The following is a 20,957-nucleotide window of genomic DNA, read 5'->3' on the forward strand; positions in this document are numbered from 1 at the left end:
CCACTAAGGTTGGGGAGAGAGACTGGAACTAGAGGCCATAGGGTAAGGATAAAATGCGAAGTGTTTACGGGTAACATCAGGGGGAACTTCACTCAGAGGCTGGTGAGAGCGTAGAAGGCACTGCCAGCGGAAGTGATTTCAACATTCAGAGGACATTTAGGGAAGTATGTGGATGGGGGTGGTGTGGAGCGCTAAGGTTCAGATCGATAGGATTAGGCAGAATAATAGTTCGCCGCGGACTAGACGGGCCGAAGGGCCCATTTCTGTGCTGTAGTGCTTTATACTCGTGACTTGCATTTCATAGGTTTCATCGACCCTTTAAAAAATGCCTCCAACTCCCGCATTAATCTATTAACCCTTATTCCCGCACATATTGAGATCTTCTGACCATTACCGGCCTCACCCTCTCGGAGAGATTCCCTTTGTCCCAAACCTCTCGCCCAACCACCTCCGCAACTTGAAACCAAATTGTCTTCTCGTTTCGCAATTCCGACGAAGAGTCTGCCACCCGAACGATTAGCTCTGTTTCAGTCATGTTGCCCGACCTGCGGAGAGTCTGAAACATTTCCTGTTTTCACTTTAGTTTCCGAACTTTCCCGTGTTAGTCTGAATGGAGATGGCTGAGTTTCGGCCAATTTACCACAGCCGATCACTGTTTTCTTTGACAAATACTTCCTCGCCAGCCATGATGTTTAATGCAGCCTTCACACCCCAAAGTGTTTCACCTCACACTCTCATCTGCTCAGCCCCTTGAATTTCCCAAGCATCCCCGGCCTCCGCCCACAGACCCGCTCAACATTAACCCCAACTGCCCTGTTTCCAACTCTGCCCCTCCACTTTTCGAATTAATCATTTTGGGGGGTGGAGGATGGCCGCCCCGCCCAGAGCGTCCTGACGAGTTACGTTTCGGAAAATCCCACCAACTCAATTAAACTTTCTCCGACCCTGGCCACTTCATACTTGGCTTCCCCAGCAAGTGACTGTATAAGAAGCGTTTCGAATCCTCTCCGCTGCAACAATCCCAGAGCAGCTGGATTGTACTAGCCGCCTTCCTGCCTCCTCTCCATTCTCCGCACCGCGTACATGGAGTGACATCCTACACCAGACTGCCAACTAGACTTCGCTGATTGCGATTCAAAAGGTGTAGAGAGACCTAATCAGATTCTTCCGGCAAGACTTTCCCTCCGGTTGGAATGGGTTGCTGCACGGGTCGGTGTACTTTAATATTCCTCTGTACTTTACAGTTGGTGAGTATTCCACGCCGACCCATTGTGCTTGGGCAGTGTGTAAGCATTGCTTACAAAAATGATCTGGGACTTTTGAAGGGATCTGCGTACTTTCATTAGTCGCGAAAGAAAAACTGAGCGGTTATTTGCTGAAATCTCTGTGTTTACTAAGTGTACACTACAGTTAGTATGTCACGGTTAATATGTGTGTTGGAGCACGTCAACTTTAAGATAGAACGGCAGTACACCTGGTTCCAAACATGGATCGCTGGCAATCTATTGCCAAATAAGATTCAGCGGCTGCGCTCGGTTTCGTCTCTCTATCCTACCATCTCTTTGTGTTTAATCGCGCTCTGCTGGGTTGCTGCCTGTGCGGTGCGGAGATGGAATTAAAAAATCATGCTTGTTGGTTATCCCTTTTGTATTTGCTATCGGCACTTTGAGTCGTGCTGACACTTCAGTTCGTGCTTGTGTTGCTGCAGTTCAAGTGTATTTTTTTTAAATCGGTATCACCGGGATCTCTTTCGCGAGTCCATCCAAATGCACCCGGATACTGTCAATGACTGGCTGTCTGTTTGCTCCCAACCCAGGAGCAACATCGCGAAGCCAGATACCCATTCACCGGCCCGAGCCCGAAACAGCCGGGAGCCCCGGGATTGGCGGGGGATGGGGGGCGGGATGCTGTGTTGGGCTCGCGGTACATTGATTGTTCTTTGAGAACCCAGTCACCAAATAAAGGCAGGCAGAGCCGGGAGTGAAATTTCTTTTCCTGGTCCATATTTTGTTGTAGAAATCAGTCTGGTGCTGCGGTATGTGGATTGAAATTGGATGCTGTAGCTGTTTAGTGGATGCTTGCTCATTTTGACGGTGCACATTGCTGAAGTCCGAGGTGCAACAGAACAAACGTCTGTTCTCAGCGGAAAGAACGCCTTTTAGGAAACCACGAAATAAAATGGAAAGATCGTTGGGCAAATAATGTGTTAGAGGCAGGGCTGCTTGCATTGTATTGATTTTTCTTAAGAGGGCAAGCATGGAAGCATCTGGCTGTTGGTGAATAAAATGAAGCCGGACCGGATGGATAAGGCAGCTGACAAAGGCTGGGACTGCCACCGGACGCCTGCTGCTGTGAGCACCCGGAGCAGGTGCGGTGTGGTCCTGCCAATGCATTGTCCACCTGCGATATTCAGACGAAAGTACATATTGCGCCTTCTGGATTTTGTTCCGGAGTTGACCGGACGCTCATATTATATATAGCTATTTGTAAATAAATATTTAAGGAAGGGGTGATATCGTTGGCATAAAAAACCGCATATCTTGACTATTTTGATCGCATTGTTCGGTTATCTGGGCAATTCGGGCTTCTAGTGAATGAAGGAGCAGAGGAATGAACTATTTCCAGACCAAACTACCTTCAGACCTGATTATTAATTGATCCCAATAGGTTCCCGGCACAATAGTGCAGTTCTACAGGCAGAAATCCAGCAACGTTACTCCTGTCACAAATTATAGGACCGGCTGGTATTATTGGGATGACGTCCAGGACTCGAGGGACCCGAGCTTCGTGTCAAATTATTAACTATATCATTCCTGCCCATCGTCCTTTTTCAGCAGATCCAACTCGAAAGATTTTGTTTTCAATTTACCAGCCGTGCCATTTAATTTCCTCATCCCGTGCGTTCACCCAAACTGAGGGAAGAGACTGAAGATACCAAGAGCCAACCTACCCTACCACTCGGTAGGGCAGATTAATCTGCCTGGGTGGGGTGTCAGAATGGGGGAGGGTGGACTTGTAATTGAGATTTTTATATTGTGTACGTCTGTGATCATGGGTGGAGAGCTAGTATCTCGCTCTTCCTTTTGCAGAAATACTGTGTAACTAATTGGTCTCTTATCATCGTGGCTGCCAGATTAACGCCCGATCAATCACATATATTTCTTTATCATTTAGGAAATTCATTGCACTTTCTAAAATGGATTATTTTCTGTGTTCACACTTTATCAGGCCCCTGACTTCTAGTATGCTTTGTGACGGCACATTTACTAAGTTGTCCATTTACCATTACCGCCCCGAGCAGCTGCGCTGCCAGCTCCTTGTGTGACAGGAGGTCTTCATGTGAAAGCTTCAGATCTACTTGCAGGTGTGACTACTTCCACCATCAGAGCAAACTCTTTGCAAGAGCGAGCCATGAAATAGTAAGTAATGAAGAGGTGATCTGAAATCAAGAACTTATTAGTAATACTAATCACCACTAAAACGCAATGCTTTCTAGAGCACTGTATTTAATCACAAATGCGTGTAATTTACTTTAAGGAGATTTCACCATCAAAATAAATTTTTTTCTAAGTTAACCTTGGTTTCTCTGCTATGTGTGTAAATGCCATCATTTGCAAGAAAATATTTTAACAAAAAGCTGTATCTAAGGTAATTTATGTGTAAACACAGCATCAAAATGTAAAAGCAAACATATTTTTCATTTTTGGACTCCGTGGCAAAAGTTCTGCCTTTGAGTCCTTTTGCCTCCTCGTCTGCTTTTATGGATTCTCAACTCAATGTTTTTCTTGGTTCTGGAACTTCACAGCACACTTTATAACAAATTGGGTCCAACATTTTGGACTTAAACATACTTGGTTAGGGTTAATTTTAGGTTGAATTGATTGATGCTTTCCTTTACTAGTCACAGTCCCTCAGTGCATAAGTAGTCAAATATATCAATATCTTATCTCAGTGAATTAAAAAAATGCCATTTATTTCAAAACTATTAAAAATGTACTGTATTTTAAAGAAAACAATTTGCTTTAGCTGTGCTTTCAAGGTGATATTTCATTCATGTAGTTTAATTTCCCTCACTATAGTATACTGCCATTTCAGATCATTAATATTATTGTTAAACATTTCCCTTAAAATCTGTAGCAATTATTGTGTCTAGTCTAACTTATTGATCTTTCATAAAGAATTATCAGAAAGCTTTTGTTGATGGTGTACTCCAGATGTTATAGTTTTCTGTTGATTGAATATTATATTGGTCCTGAATACTACAACCAGGCTGGATTCTTCACCATAAAGCAGACCCAAGTGCAGCATTTCAGTTTGTTTGTATGTATATAGGAGCACTATGTTCCTGAATGTATGCATATGCACAAACTCCAAGCCATTGCAACAAGCTGATTTTAGTTATTTAATTGAATCAAATTACCACGATTTATTTTGTCAGTACTCTTTCTAATAACAATGAAATTAATCACATTTTTGCAGGAGATGTAGCCAAGTGTTCATTGTTAATGCAAGGTTAAGCAGTGAAATAATTTACTTAGCTTATCTTTTTCTTCACTTTTTGAATGCTGAAAGGCTGGATAGATGACAATTATGCATATGAATATTACTGTAGTTCAGATGGATTATTATGTTCGAGTTTTTAAAACTTTGGGGACAATCAATGCCTATGAGGAAGTTCAAGGGGGAATAACTGAAGCAATTTTTGGTCTCCCAGCTCAAAATCCCAACTTTCCAGTTTTTCCTGATACTATTTTTTTACTCCTGTTACCATTGGAAGGAGTCAGTTTTGGTACTGTTTTAGTAAATCTTTTCTTTTGCATTTATTCCAGTGCTCCGATAATTTATTTAGTTGCTTACTTTCTAAAGTTTAGATTGTGTTATTATTTTCTGAAAGTGTATCACTTGGCATTTACAATAAAGTTAGCCATTTAGTCTGTAAATATTCTAATATGTTATTGTAGTATGTTGCATCCTTCTTCAGCATGAGCTAAATCATCTTCAAATTTTGATATTGTCTAAATTGTTAATATATAATAAATATCAATAGTCCCGGGTCTATTTCATGTAGACCACTACTTTTTGTCTTTCCTCAGTCTGAATATTTACCCCTTTTCCCTCTTCTCTGTACTTGGGGACCAGGAAGGTGTTTTTGTAATTGCCGAAGCAATGGTACATTTCCTCTAGGGAAATAAAAGTTAAAGGTATCACTGAGCAACTGCATGGAATTCCATAGGGGAGAGTGAATGACTAGAAGTCTTGGTCAATGCATAAATAACCTGCACAGGGAAAAAAAATGGATGAAGTCCTCCAGGGAAATTTTTAAGGAGTTAGGAAAGAGATTAAGAAGCAAAGGTATTAATCTCCAGATTACTCTTGGTGTCAAGCATGAATGAATACAGAGAGAAAAAAAACAATAGTGTGGCTTGTGAGAGGGTTCAAGAGACAGGACTTTGATTCTTGGGGCACTGAAAGTAGATCTGGGGAGGCAGAACCTATACCAGCCAGATAAATTCAGTTTCCTGATGTACGGCAAATGTTCTCATAAAAATTTCATGGTGCTGTTGGTGAGAGGTTTCAAACTAATTTGGCAGTGGCTTGGACACAGAAATTGAACACTGGAAATGTGAACACAAAGCTGAAAAAAAAAGGTTTGGAAAAAAATAGTGTCAGATAATAAATATTGTTTTTGACTAGACCATAAGTGTCCAAGTGTTAATAGTGCACATGTTTATAGGAAGAAGCACATTAAATAGGATTTGTAAGCTCCCAGGGTTATTAACCAAGTGGGCTAATGATATCACAGCAATAAAAGTGACCTGACTTAAGAACTAGTTGTGAGTATACAGGAGAGCATATTTGCAGGGATATTTCAGTGTCATGTGAAAGCAATGGGCAGTGATAGTGGAAACTTTAGCTACCCCAATATATGCAGGAGTAGCAATGTAACGAGGAGCAAGATAGGGAGGTATTTCCAGTGTGTGTTCAGGATAAATTTCTTTACCACTGTTTTTTCTCTGGCCCAATGAGGAATGCTGCACTGCTGGACTTGGTTACAAAAAGCAAACTGGGTCAAGTGCAGCAAACATTAGCAGTGTAACATCTTTTAAAATTGATTATATCATAAATCACTACAGTACAGAAAAGGGCCCCTTGGCCCATCTAGTCCATGCTGAACTTTTAATCTGCCTGTGTAGGTCCCATCGACCTACACTTAGACATTAGCCCTCCATACCCCTCCTATCCATGTACCAATCCAAATTTCACTTAAATGTTGAAATCAAACCTACATTCACCAATTCTGCTGGCAGCTCGTTTCATGTGCTTACAACCCTTTGAGTGAGGAAGTTCCCTTAAATATTTCGCCTTTCACCCTTAACTCATGACCTCTATATCTAGTATTTCCCAACCTCAGTGGAAAAGGCCTTCTTGTATTTGCCCTATCTGTACCCTTCATAATTTTGTATACCTTTATCAACTCTCCTGTTATTCTCCTATGTTCGAGTAAATCTATTTAATCTTTCCCTGTTGCTTGAGTCTACAAATCCCAGCATTATTGTTGTAAATTTTCTCTGCACTCTTTCAATTTTATTGATAACTTTCCTGTAGGTAGGTGACCAGAACTGTACACAATGCTCCAAGTTGGGTCCCACCAACATCTCATACAACTTGAATATAACATCACAACGCCTGTACTCAATACTTTGAAAGCTAATGAGCCAAGAACTCGTTCTTTGTTCTGATGCCATTTTAAAGGAGTCAAAGCCAATGTCTAATCTAATTTACTACCTCAACCTGAATGCCAAGAAACCAAATTTTCCTGACCAACCTCCCATGCGAGGCCTTGTCAAAGGCTTTGCTGAAATCCATGTAGACACCATCCACTGCCTGTCCTTCATTAACTTCCCTGGTTACTTCTTTGAAAAGCTCTAAAAGATTGGTAAGGCTCAGCCTACCACACACAAAGCAGTGTAGACTATCATTAATCAATCCCTGTCTATTGAAATATATACACATATTCAGTCCCTTAGAATACCTTCCAATATCTTCTCGCTGCTGTCTGTAAGGAGTTTGTGCACTTGCCCCTTGACCACAAGGGTCTACCGATTTCCTCTCACAATTCAAAGATGTACCAGTTGGGAAGTTAATTGGTCATTGTAAATTGTCCTGTGATTAAGCTATGGTTAAATGGGGGTTGTTGTGTAGCATGTCTTGAAGGGCTGGCAGGGTTTATTTCACGCTGCATCTCAATAAATAAATATATTTAGCCACTGCTGACGTCAGGCTCACTGGCCTATAATTTACTGCCTTATTTTTAAAGCCTTTCTTAAACAATGGAACAACATTAGCTATTCTCCAGCATCTCCCCAGTTGCAAAGGACCTTTTAAATATCTCTGCTAGCACCCCTGCAATTTCTGCACTACCCTCCCACAAGATCCAAGGGAACATCTTATCAGGCCCTGGAGATTATATCACCCTAATCTGCCTCAAGACAGCAAACAGAGCCTCCTCTGTATTGTGTATCAGTCCATGACCTCACTGCTGTTTTGCCTCACTTCTGTAGTCTCTGTCTCTTGAATAACTACAGATGCAAAATATACAGAATCCCCTGCGACTCTCCTTTACCTTGTTGGCTAGAATAACCTCATGTCTTCTTTTAGCTCTCCTGATTCTCATTTTGTGTTCTCTTCCATTTCTTATACTCAAGTATCTATTTTTTTCCTTCCTGTCTATATTTGTTATGTAATTTCTCTTCCTTCTTAACCTGGGTGTCAATATCTCTTGAAAATGAAGGTTCCCTCAATCTGTTATCCTTGTCTTTTATTATTGTAGGAACATACAAACTCTGTACTCTCAAAATTTCACTTTTGAGGTCCTCCCACTTACCAACCGTGTCTTTGACTGAAAACGACCTATCCCAATCTACACTTGCCAGATCCTTTCTGAACTGGTTTTTCTTCAATTTAGATTGTCAACCTAAGGAACAGCCCTATCCTTCTCCATAATTATATTAAAACTAATTGCACTATGAACACTAGATGCGAAGTGTTCCTCTACACAAACTGCTGTCACTTGCCCTGTCTCATTCCCTAATCGGACATCTAGTATCACATTCCCTCTAGCTGAGAGCTCAACGTATTGAATAAGGAAACTTAAGAAACTCCATCCCATCTAGCCTCTTTACGGTATGGTAGTCCCATTCAAAATGTGGAAAGTTAAAATCACCTACTATACAACCTTGTGTTTCTTGCAAGGGGCAAACCTTCCCACAAGGATATTAATCACCCCGCAATTAGGGTGCAAACTGTTCCATCTGTACAGGTTCCAACTTTCCTGGAAGAGAGCCCAACAATCCAAAAATCTGAAATCCTCCCTCCTGCACCATCTCCTTAACTATGTGTTGAACTGTACTTTTGTCCTGTATCTCACCTCACTAGCTCATGATACAGGTAGCAATCCTAAGATTACAAGCCTGGAGGTCCTGTCCTCTAACTTGACACCCAACTCCCTGAACTGACTGTGCAGGACCTCCTCTCCCGCCGTACCCTTGTCATTGATACCAACGGGGACCATGATCTCTGGCTGGTCATCTTCCCACTTAACAATGCTGTGGACTTGATCTGAAATGTCCCTGACCCTGGCATCCGGGAATTGTGTTTTTGTCCACAGAAATTTATTGATTCCCCTATGACCACAGCTCACCCCTTCTTCCCTATTCCATTTTGAGCCACAGAGCCGGTCTCAGTACCAGAGACCTGACTGCTGTGGCTTTCCCCATAACCACCACCACCCCCCAACAATATCCAAAGCATTATTCCTGTTATTGAAGGGAATAGTCACAGCTGTACGTTGCAATAGCTGCCTTCCCCTTTCCCACTTCTGATGATTACTCAATTGCCTGTGTCCTGCACCTTGGGAGTAATTATCACCTGTAATCCCCCAGCCTCCCTAATGATCCAAAGTTCATCCATTTCCAGCTCCAATTCCTTATCCTGGTTGGTAAGAAGCTGCAGCTGGATAGACTCTGTTCAGGTGTAGTTGTCAGGGGCAGATGTTCTCCCTGCCTTCCTGCAAGGGGAGCATTCACTATCCTGGAATCCCCGCTGCTCTAACTGTGCATTAAGAATGAAAGTAAGAAAAATTAAATGAAAGTATCTACCTACAGCCTTTCCTCGCCAAAGCCTCTATGAGCCCAAGCCTGAAATCCCCACTCAAACACTGGTCCACTCACACAATGGCCGAACCACTTAAAGCTGACTTCTCCTTACTGGACCTTGCCAAGTGCCTAATTACACACACTACAGTGTGTCCGAGTGATATGTGGCTTGCAGAATGTCCTGACTGTCTCTGAACGCTTCTTTTGAAATCTCTCTCATGCTACACACAATCCAATGTCACTTAGAGACATAATTATGGAAAAGTACATAGAGCACTCCAGGATAAAAGAAAAGTCAATCAATGAAGGGGCAAGTTCAATGGGATGAGAGAACAGACTAGCCTGGATGTTCTGGAATCAGAGCTTGGCAGGCAAAACCATTTTGAAGCTTTGAAGTTGGAGATGTTTCAGCTACAGTTCTATGTACATTTCCATAGGGAACAAGGGTAGAGAAGTTAAAGCCAGAGCTCCTTGGATGACAAAAAAGACAGCAGAAAAGATGAGCAGAATAGATGCAAGATTGCAAGTATAAGTGAGAACCAGACTGATTACAGGGAGGAGTTCAGGGGGAAAGTAATAAAGGAAATGAGTCGACAAAAGAAACCATGAGTAAAGGCTGTCAGTAGCATTAAAAGGAATCCAGCAGTGTATTTTCTAGGCAATTTACTGTGTTTTTTAATAATAATAATGACTTTATATAGCACCTTTCATACATTAAGATGCAGGCTCAAAATGCTTTACATAGATTGTAAAGATAAATCAATATGATCATAAAATATGAAACATAATTAAAAATCATAAGTAAAGAATAAGAATCAGCTTTAATATCACCGGCAAATGCCATGAAATTTGTTGTCATTGTGCAGCAGTACAATGCAATATGTAAAAAAAAAACTTAATTACAGTAAGAATATATATATTAAAAGGTTAAATTAAATAAGTAGTGCAAAAATAGAAATTAAGAAAGGAGTGAGGTAGTGTCCATTCAGAAATCAGATGGCAGAGGGGAAGAAGCTGTTCCTGAATCATTGAGTGTGTGCCTTTGGGCTTCTGTACCTCCTGCCTGACAGTAGCAAGATGAGACCAGGACATGTTCTGGGTGATGGGGGTCCTTAATGATGGATGCTTTTTGAAACACCGTTCACTGAAGATATGCTGGATACTACGGAGCCTAGTGCCTATGACGGAGCTAAGTTACAACTCTCTGCAGCTTATTTCGATCCTGTGCAGTAGTATCCTCCCCCCACCACCCTTATCAGTTGGTGGTAAAGCCAGTTAGACTGCTCTCCATGGTACATCTGTAGAAATTTTTAAGTGTCTTTGATGACATACCAAATCTCCTGAAACTCCTGATGAAGTATAGTCACTGTCGTGACTTCTTTGTAATTGTGTTGATATGTTGAGCCCACGACAGATCCTCAGGTGTTGACACCCAGCAACTTCAAGTCAAGTGAAGTCACTTTTTATTGTCATTTCGTAACTGCTGGTACAGTACACAGTAAAAACCAGACAGTGTTTATCAGAACCATGGTACTACATGAAACAATACAAAAACTACACTGAACTACATAAAAACAACACAGAAAAAAACTGCACTAGAGTACAGACCTACCCAGGACTGCATAAAGTGCACAAAACAGTGCAGGCATTGCAATAAATAATAAACAGGAAAATAGGCACAGCAGAGGGCAGTAAGCTGGTGTCAGTCCAGGCTCTGGGCATTGAGGAGTCTGATGGCTTGGGGGAAGAAACTGTTACATAGTCTGGTTGTGAGAGCCCAAATGCTTTGGTGCCTTTTCCCAGATGGCAGGAGGGAGAAGAGTTTGTATGAGGGGTGCGTGGGGTCCTTCATAATGCTGTTTGCTTTGCGGATGCAGCGTGTAGTGTAAATGTCCGTAATGGAGGGAAGAGAGACCCCGATGATCTTCTCAGCTGACCTCACTATCCGCTGCAGGCTCTTACGATCCGAGATGGTGCAATTTCCAAACCAGGCAGTGATGCAGCTGCTCAGGATGCTCTCAATACAACCCCTGTAGAATGTGATGAGGATGGGGGGGGTGGGAGATGGACTTTCCTCAGCCTTTGCAGAAAGTAGAGATGCTGCTGGGCTTTCTTTGCTATGGAGCTGGTGTTGAGGGACTAGGTGAGATTCTCCGTCAGGTGAACACCAAGAAACTTGGTGCTCTTTACGATCTCTACCGAGGAGCCGTTGATGTTCAGCGGGGAGTGGTTGCTCCATGCCCTCCTGAAGTCAACAACCATCTCTTTTGTTTTGTTCACATTCAGAGACAGGTTGTTAGCTCTGCACCAGTCCATTAGCTGCGGCACTTTCTCTCTGTAAGCTGACTCATTGTTCTTGCTCATGAGACCCACCATGGTTGTGTCATCGGTGAATTTGATGATGTGGTTTGAGCTGTGTATTGCAGCACAGTTGTGGGTCAGCAGAGTGAACAGCAGTGGACTGAGCACACAGCCCTGGGGTCCTTGTGCTCAGTGAGATGGTGTTGGAGATGCTGCTCCCAATCCGGACTGACTGAGGTCTCCCAGTCAGGAAGTCTAGGATCCAGTTGCAGAGGGAGATGTTCAGGCCCAATAGGCTCAGCTTTTCAATCAGTTTCTGAGGGATGATTATGTTGAATGCTGAACTGAAGTCTATTAACAGCATTCGAATGAATGTATGTGTCTCTTTTGTCTAGGTGGGTTAGTGCCAGATGGAGGGTGATGGCAATGGTGTCGTCTGTTGAACAGTTGGTGCAGTACGCAAACTGCGGGGGGGGGGGGGGGCGGCGACAGGATCTTGATGTACTTCATGACGAGCCTCCCGAAACACTTCATGATGATGGATGCGAGTACAACGGGACAGTAGTCATTGAGGCAGGACACCGAACTTGAAATTGCTTACTCTTTCCACTTTTGATCCATTACATAGAATAAAATATAATTGAACATACCAAATTATATAAATGTAATCAACGTCAGCAGTCAATAAATACTCCTATAAGTAGGCCAAACTTTTTAAACATGTAGGTTTGCAAATATGTTTTGAAATGTTCCACAGTACTAGCCTGGCATATCTCCATCACTGGAGTACAGCAGATTTTTGGTGCATAAGAACAAAAGCCCACATCACCAGCTCTTGTATACTTTGCTCCAGGAACGCAAAGCGAACCAGTATTTGTGGAACTAAGATGATGGTTAGGGATATAAGGGGTTAGATACTCCAAAATATCGACTCTTTTCAGGCTTCCAGCCGAGTACAGGTATCGATTATAACTGATGTTTCGATGATGAACTCTGCCATCTTCTTCAGGGATGACGCCTGGGCATGTCGAGTCTGGTGATACTGTAGTCCGTCCCTCCTGATTGGTTAGTCCTCATCCAATCAGGTTTCCACTCTTGCTTCCAATCAAATTCCTGTTCTTACTTGGAGTGAGGCCTTCTTCTTTGTTAAAATTCTTTGCCTCTTGTTCTATTTCAATGGTTTCCATCACCAGGCGGTCCCAAAAACCTTTGGCACAGCACAGCAGTTTTGTGCTATCGAATGCAGTGTTCTGCAGCCACTGATTTCTCTGGGTAACCCAAACTGATACACCTCCTGTGCTCCTTGATGTGGGTTTCCACTGTGAGTCCCATCTGGCCGATATACACTGCTGTACATTCACAGGAAATCCTGTAAACGCCTGCCAAGCTGACTTCCAGGTTATCTTTGACCTTCTTAAGCTATGATGAAGTTCCTTATGGGTTTGCTGATGGTATTAATCCGGTATTTCTTCAGGATCCTGGCGATCTTCCAGTCAACATGGAAATGTAGGGAAGACTGGCGGTGGCTCCTCGTTGTTAGATTTTCTGGGTTTTCTATTGGCCCTTTTAAGGGCCAATTGATTTCCTTCACCTTGAAGCCATTCTGTAGGAACGTCATGCATAATCATCTTACTTCCTCGGGGAGACTCTATGGTTTCGAAATAGTTTTCACATGGTTAATCAAAGTAGAAAGAACCGTCTACATTGAGAGGCATGATGGTGGCTTTTATTGTTGAGGTAGAAGTCCACGTGGCTGGGTTTCCAGTAGACACCATGTCAGATTTCCATTGTATTAGAATGTCCAGGAAAGAGGAGCAATGATTCTTCCCCATCTCCTTTGTAAATTGAATGTTTAGATCTGTACTGTTCAGATGGTCATGGAACTGTTAGAGTGCATGGAGACCATGAGGCCACACTTTGAAGGTGTCATTGATGTATCTGAAGAAGCGTTTGGGGTCCTTAATGTAGGAATTAGCATTAGCTGGCAACAAGGACAATCCCATGGCCACTCCATCCGTTTATACATAGCGGTTCCCCTTATCAGGTCAAGATGGCACCAGTGTGCAATGCTCCCTCGGTCAACATCTTCCAGATAACTGATGGAAATAGCTATTTTTACTTAGGTTTTTCACCTTAAATGTGTTTCTAGGACTGTTGGAGCCTGTGGTTTACAGCTTGGAGTTTGTTAGAGTGGCCCAGCGCTTTGCTGGCTCCGAGAAGATTTTGGGAAACGTGTGCATACTTGGACGGTTTTGATGTGGAAAAACTTCAAAATGGAGCCGATGTTTGACTGCCTTCCTTTTTGATTGCTGCCGGAAAAGGAGTCAGTGAGCGGCCTATCGCTGTGCGGCTCACTGTGGCAGGCAGGTAGGGCTCTCTAGCTCATGTGGTGTCCCTCTCTTTCAATGAATATCAGTAAGATTGTAGGATGGTATCGTGGTTCTGTGTTTATGAATTGGACTACTTGAGTTTATGGACTGTGGACTTTTTCCAGACTTGTGGTTTTCATATTCTGTGTTCTTTTATCGCCCACTCCTTTTCAGCTTTGTTGTGCGAGGGGAGGGTGCTTGGGAGTTGATATTCTGTTAGTGTTCTGTTATCACATTCTACAGGGGTTGTATTGAGAGCATCCTGAGCAGCTGCATCACTGCCTGGTTCAGAAATTGCACCATCTCGGATCGCAAGACCCTGCAGCGGATAGTGAGGTCAGCTGAGAAGATCATCGTGGTCTCTCTTCCCGCCATTACAGACATTTACACTACACGCTGCATCCGCAAAGAAAACAGCATTATGAAGGACCCCACGCACCCCTCATACAAACTGTTCTCCCTCCTGCCGTCTGGGAAAAGGCACCGAAGCATTTGGGCTCTCACGACCAGACTATGTAACAGTTTCTTCCCCCAAGCTATCAGACTCCTCAGTACCCAGAGCCTGGACTGACACTTTACTGCCCTATTGTCCTGTTTATTATTTATTGTAATGCCTATACTGTTTTGTGCACTTTATGCAGTCCTTGATAGGTCTTTAGTCTCGTGTAGTTGTTTTTTTTCTCTTGTATTGTTTTTACATAGTTCAGTCTAGTTTTTGTACTGTGTCATGTAACACCATGGTCCTGAAAAACGTTGTCTCATTTTTACTGTGTACTGTACCAGCAGTTATGGTCGAAATGACAATAAAAGTGACTTGACTTGACTTAGTTTCTTTGTGGGGAGGGGCTGCTTTTTGGGGTCCATCTTCCTGTGTTGTGTGAGGAGGTTGATAAATTGGGATGCTGTTCTTTGTATGGAAGGGAGGTGGGTTTGATTTTTCTCTCTGAATGACTCTTATGTTCTTTCTTTGTTTCATGGCTATCTGGAGAAATACAAAACTCTGAGGATACGTGCTGTCACACTTTGATAATAAATGAAGCTTTGAACCTTTACAGGGGAAGTGCAAAGATGTAAGGAGGTGTTCAACAAGATCAGTGATACCCTTATCTAACCTTTACCATTGGAAGGCCAAGCTGTCCTTAATGGGATCTCTTGTGAACACCATGTCGAAACTGACCATTATGTCCTCTGGGTTCAGCTGCATGTCGGTTATCATTTTAATGAAGTTGGTCGAACTTGTGATGTGGTGCTCACAGTCCCCAACAAAGAAAGGCAGCGTGGTCGTTAAATGCTTAGTGAGGCAGTAAGTCGGAGAATCTGTCCCACTGACAATAGGCCTTGAGGGCGATCCCTCTTTGTGTATCTTAGGAGCCCGGAAAGTCTTGGTGGTACTGGCAGCTGAAGCAGAATTGTCTTGCATATGTGTGTTGGCAGTCCAGATTTCTTCAGTTTAATCAAAGGTCATCTTGACCATTGAATCAGTGGGGTCCCACTGTAGAATTCTGTAGGCAGGTTCATCCAGAATCTGTTGGACGTTCCTGTGGTATTCCTCCGAGGTCATCGGGACAGTTGCATTTCCTTTGTCCGCTGATAAAATCATGATGGCTGGGTTTCGCCACGGTGCCTGGAGGGCTAGTAGCTCTCCTTTTGGAATGCTCGGCTTTGGCAAAATGGCTCTTTTGGGGGCCGTGCAGATCTCTGTCCTTACTTCCTCTGTGGTACCCAGTGGTAGTTTTCGGTTGGCTTTGCTGTACTCTGCTAATGTTGTCCTGATGGGGTACCGATCTGGGGACTGGAGTGAAGCTTTGCCCCTTGGCGAGGACCAGTTTTGTCGCCTCATCCATGCTTTGCCAAGTTTGATTGATGACAATCCTTATCGTGGGATGGCTACCCTTTTCTCTTTTTTGGATAGTTTGTTGTACTTCCTGACCTGCCTTGTAGAGCTCCTTCATTAAACTAGCTCCCCTTAGGCAGTGGTGGACCTGACAATGTACTCCCAATCACTGGGAGACAAGGTTTTCTGTTCGCATTGATGTCCAGAGCAGATATAATGTAATGGTAACACTCCCTAATCAACGCTTGGCCAGCTCATCGTAGAATGTGCTTAGCCACCAGAGAAACCACTGTGGAATGCATCCTCACCAACTTCGGAATGATGTCCTTGTCCCGGCATCTCTGAAGGAAGCCTAAAGAACAAAGAAACGCCACCTTCTCTTTACGCAATGTTTCAAAGCAACAAACATTGCGATGAACTTCCTCCCTGCAGAGGTAAGTGAAAAAGGATCTGGTGCTTTCCCGGCATATACGACAAGTACTGTATATGACAGACTTCCAGCCGGATACGGGTATGGATTATATTGATATCTATACCTGGCTAGAAGCCCGAGAAGAGTTTATTCATCACATATGCTGGGAAAACACTAGATCCTCTTTCACTCCAAAACATATGGAGGAGGTAGATTATTCAGAGCCTTATGTACAATTAGAGTATTTTTAAATTAATCCTAAAGGACACAGGCAGCCAGTGCAATGATGCCAAAACTGGTGAAATTGCTCGGATTCTGGTTTCTGGTTTCGTAGGCACGTTATCAGGGGAGGGGTTGTAAGCAGAAGGTTGGAGCTGACGAGAAAGCGGTCAGGACCTTTACTCATGGAGGAGAGGATATGGCTGAGGTGCTGAGTGTGTACTCGAGCAATCTCCCCTGGAGAGGTGCTGCTGGAGCCTCGGCAAATGAATGTGTAATATTGATTCTGAAAGGGCAATAGAGGAAGTACAAGGAGGGCTGTACCTACCAAATATTGAAAGTACTATATAGGGCGGATATGGAGAGGACATTTCTTATGGTGGGAGTATCCAGGACCAGAGGGCACAGCCTCAAGATTGAGGAATTCTTGTTTTAGCCAAGGAGTAGTAAATCTGTGGAATGCTCTGCCACAGGCTGCAGTGGAGTTGATAGTTTCCTGATCGGTCAGGAAAGGCAGGTTGTATGGGATTGAGTGGGTTCAGGGATCAGCCATGATGGAATGCTGGAGCAGACTCGGTGGGCTGAATGGCCTAATTCTGCTTCTATGTCTTACAGTCTTATGGACTGTAAATCACTAGTTCCAAAGGGATTAACTTGTGATTGCTGAGAGAGCTAAAGCAGGAAATTGCAGAGGCCTTAGAATCTGTAGATTCAGAGGTGGCACCCGAGGACTGGAAAACAGAAGTGTAGGGATAAGTTCCGTCACTAGGGACAAATCAGTGTTATCTTTGATAATAGGTAACCAGGACAGGATTAGTGATTACTTCGTTAGCAGTTCAATTGGTATGATGATTAACTAACAGAGAGGAGGCAGTGTTGATGTGCAATCTGTGAGTTTTCGTTATATATTTGACAAAATGCCAATTAATTGATTTGTTATCAGAACTTAGAACTTGAAATAAAAGGAACTACTGCTGTTCCATCATTGACAAATTCGTAGGAAAAGAGACTTTTCAGCCTGGAATTTCCTAGGGATTGGAATTACTATCCCTGCTTTTCTTGATCAATGCCTCTGACTTGGGTTTGTAGGAAACAAACTGCAGATCTGCAGATGACATAAAATTTGGAGGCATGGAGAAATGTGAGGAGAGGAGCAATAGATTTAACAGGGATATAGACTGACAGGTAGAACAGTGGCAAGTGACATTCAATGCTGAGAAATTAGAAGCATTACATTTTATAGAAAAAATAAAAAAAAGGAAGACACAGCTCAAAAAGACGCATAAGAACCGAGAGAACTGGGTCATATATGCATATCTCATTGAAAGTGGCAGGCCAGTTTGAGAAATGAGTTAAAAAGCACAAGGGACCTTGGGTTTTGTTATTACAGTAAAAGAGAAACGTCATGATAAATTGTCATATCAGACTGGCTTATCCACAGCTCTTGGGGGGATGGCTGAAGTGGAGGGCTGAAGTGAAGAGCTGGGAAGTTGACTGGTGAAAGAGATACCAGGCTGGAGAAGGGGGAACCTGATAGGAGAGGACAGAAGACCATGGGAGGAAGAAAATGGGGAGGAGCACCAGAGGTAGCTTCCAACCTGATGGCATAAGCATCAATTTCTTGAACTACCAGTAGTGCACCCCTCCCCCTCCCCTTCACCATTCCCCATTCCCATTTCCCTCTCTCACCTTGTCACCTCCCTCTGGTGCTCCTCCCCCTTTTCTGTCTTCCGTGGCCTATGCCCTCTCCTATCAGACACCCCCTTCTCCAGCCCTGTATCTCTCTCACCAATCAACTTCACCACTCCTCCTTGGTTTCACCAACCACCTTGGTCCGCCCTGCCCTCTCCCCACTTTCTTATTCTGAGTCTTCATGTATTTTATCCCAGTCGTGATGAAGGGTCTCAGCCCAAAATGTCGACCATTCTCTTTTCCATAGATGCTCCCGGGTCTACTGAGTTCCTCCAGCATTTTGTGTGTGATCCAGTCATATACCGTTTATTATTCCTGTTTAACCTCACCATGTGCAGAACTTCTCAGTCTTTTCAGGGTTCTGATAATGGATTCAACAAATTGATCATCTGGATGTAATGCAGAGCAACTAACAAGCTGTCCACTGTTAAAACATCTTTCCTGTGTTTAATTTTATAGGCACCTTAAAACAATGAAAGAAAGTGGAGGTATTTCACTGAATATAAAATGTGATATTTTCATCATAATTTCTCAAACACAGAAATGAAAACTGAACTAGTGACTGAATCTGTGTGCGAATGTGTAGAATTAGTAGGTTTATGACATACAGTGATTCTTAATCATAATAAGGATTTCCCACATTTTTGAATACAACCAGAAAGCAAATGTTTTTCTGCACTATAATTGAATGATAAATATATTTTTCCATTTTCTTGGCATTACTTAATGATTAATGCTAACAATCCTACACAGTTAGCCTAGTAATCAATTATTAGAATTTATCCATTGAAATATCTTCCATTATGACAGGTGTGATAATGAAACAGTATTTCATGATAAAGAGGCAGTGAACAGAAGTCCTTGACGTGGTGAGTTTAAAAAGAACTATCAATGAATAAGGCACTGCTTTCTGCTTCTTGAACAATGAATCTTTGCCAGGAAATGTTATTATGGATGGTTAATATGTGCTATAACTCAAGCACAAAATATACACCTGTTTAGAGACAGAGAGTCTTTAATATCTTCCAATGCTAGGGTCAATACCGTGATGATTGAATTTTAATATACAGCAATGCGCACAAGTTCTAGTAATCAAATGGCATTGACTCTATATTCTCCCTTTGACTTGCTTCCTCTAATGAAGGCAGCAATTCCTCGTACAGTACGATTCCACATGTGTTGTCTTGCTCATCAATTCACTTGTTAAATTAATCAGTGAGAACTTGCTGTCCAGCTGCTCATGGGATCCCATTGCCAAAACCAGGTCCATCTTCTTTTAAATGTTAAGCTTTCTGCCAGGAATTTCTGGATAATAATAATCAAGAGCAGGATCTCTGGCAGAATTCCTCCTCTCTGAGGTTATGTGAATATCATATCTACTGCCTCTGATGGACTTAAAAGATACTGTGCCTGGAATTTCAAAGAGAAGTGGTGATCTTAGAGAAGATTTATTCTTCACTCACTTAAATTCCTAAAACAGATTAACTGAACATTATCACTGACCTTTTTTATGTAGAATCCTGCTTTGTGTACTTTACCCATCATATTTCATTATAATAACCATTGTTGTAAAAGCACTGAATTAAGTAATTTGGTCAAAGTGTGGAATTGAATTGAATTGACTTTATTTCTTACATCCTTCATATACACGAGAAGTTATAATCTTTACACTACATCTCTGTCTAAATGTACAATGTGCAATTTATAGTAATTTATAATAAATAGTATATACAACAGAATAGTCAATATAACATAGAAATACAATTGTATCAGCGTGAATTAATCAGTCTGATGGCCTGGTGGAAGAAGCTGTCCTGGAGCCTGTTTGTCCTGGCTTTTATGCTGCGGTACCATTTCCTGGATGGTAGCAGTCGGAACAGTTCATGGTTGGGGTGACTCAGATCCCCAATGATCCTTCAGGCCCTTTTCACCCAGCTGTCTTTCTAAATATTCTGAATAGTGGGGTTCACATCTACAGGTGCACGGGCTGTCTGCACCTCTCTCTGCAGAGTTCTGCGATTGTGGGAAGTACAGTTCCCATACCAGGCAGTGATGCAGCCAGGCAGGATGCTCTGTGGCCACAATTTCTTATTGGCTTTTCTCTTCCTGTAATGAAATGAGTGCATTCATTCATTTTGGACCAGGGCTATGTGTATGGATGGTCCAATTCTACATTGGCGCAACAAGCTTCATGTTATTCTGCTTAAAGAGCATCCTGATATGAGCCCAATCTTCTAGATTGTGAAGAACAAATAAACTTGCAAATTAGGTAAAATTAAAAAAAAAATCTCCCCATGGATTTTGGATTGAGAAAGAGACTGGCAAGAAGCCAGTTTATTCTTTTAACCAGTCAGCACTGCTTCACATCGAATTTCTAAATCAATCTAACAATGGGGCTATCCCCACAATACAGGGGCTGGACAAAACAACAGTAGTATGATGACCAGTTAATGATGCCTACTGCTTAATTACCAATGTGGACTGACTATATTGTTGGCTTATGGCTTTAATGTTTCTCTGTTCAATGTGCTGATGTCTGTCTGGCAGACACTGTGTATAGAATTTTTATGTATGAATTGACAGGTCAGATTAAGAAATGATTACTTTGCTGCCCATTGTCATTCTATTATATATTACGAGGAAAAAAGTTCATATATCAGTGACATGATAATTTTGGAACTAATTGCATATTGTAAATTAAGATATTGATTAAACACTCCTTGTACATTATGTAATTCTTGTTTTCTGATATTTATTCATCACCTATTAAAATGGGGTTACATACTACAGAGCAAATGAAATGCATTACTAACAAAGGTTAAGAACTCGTTCTCATTGCTGAACAAAGGCTGGAGTATTGTGCTTCTTACTATGAGCTAATCATGCCTTGTTCTCATTGTTAAAATAACGATGTGTGGTAGCGGTGGGTGAGATGTAAACAAACGTTATTTCTCCTCCCTAACAGCTGGTGAATT

At 42.4% G+C, this 20,957-nt stretch overlaps 1 protein-coding gene across 2 annotated transcripts in view; it reads left to right on the plus strand.

The window, feature by feature from the left end:
* Positions 1-1,036: 1,036 nt before the first annotated feature.
* The window catches only part of LOC132400631 (sodium/potassium-transporting ATPase subunit beta-1-interacting protein 3), a 511,218-nt gene continuing 491,297 nt past the window's right edge, over positions 1,037-20,957 (plus strand). For both annotated transcript variants that reach the window (XM_059981806.1, XM_059981796.1), the window contains exon 1: positions 1,037-1,247. In XM_059981806.1, coding sequence (XP_059837789.1) covers positions 1,194-1,247 — 54 coding nt within the window. In that variant the 5' untranslated portion in view covers positions 1,037-1,193. The remainder of the gene's footprint in view (positions 1,248-20,957) is intronic.

Source organism: Hypanus sabinus, chromosome 1 (assembly GCF_030144855.1).
Source record: "Hypanus sabinus isolate sHypSab1 chromosome 1, sHypSab1.hap1, whole genome shotgun sequence".
NCBI classification, from domain to species: Eukaryota; Metazoa; Chordata; class Chondrichthyes; order Myliobatiformes; family Dasyatidae; genus Hypanus; species Hypanus sabinus.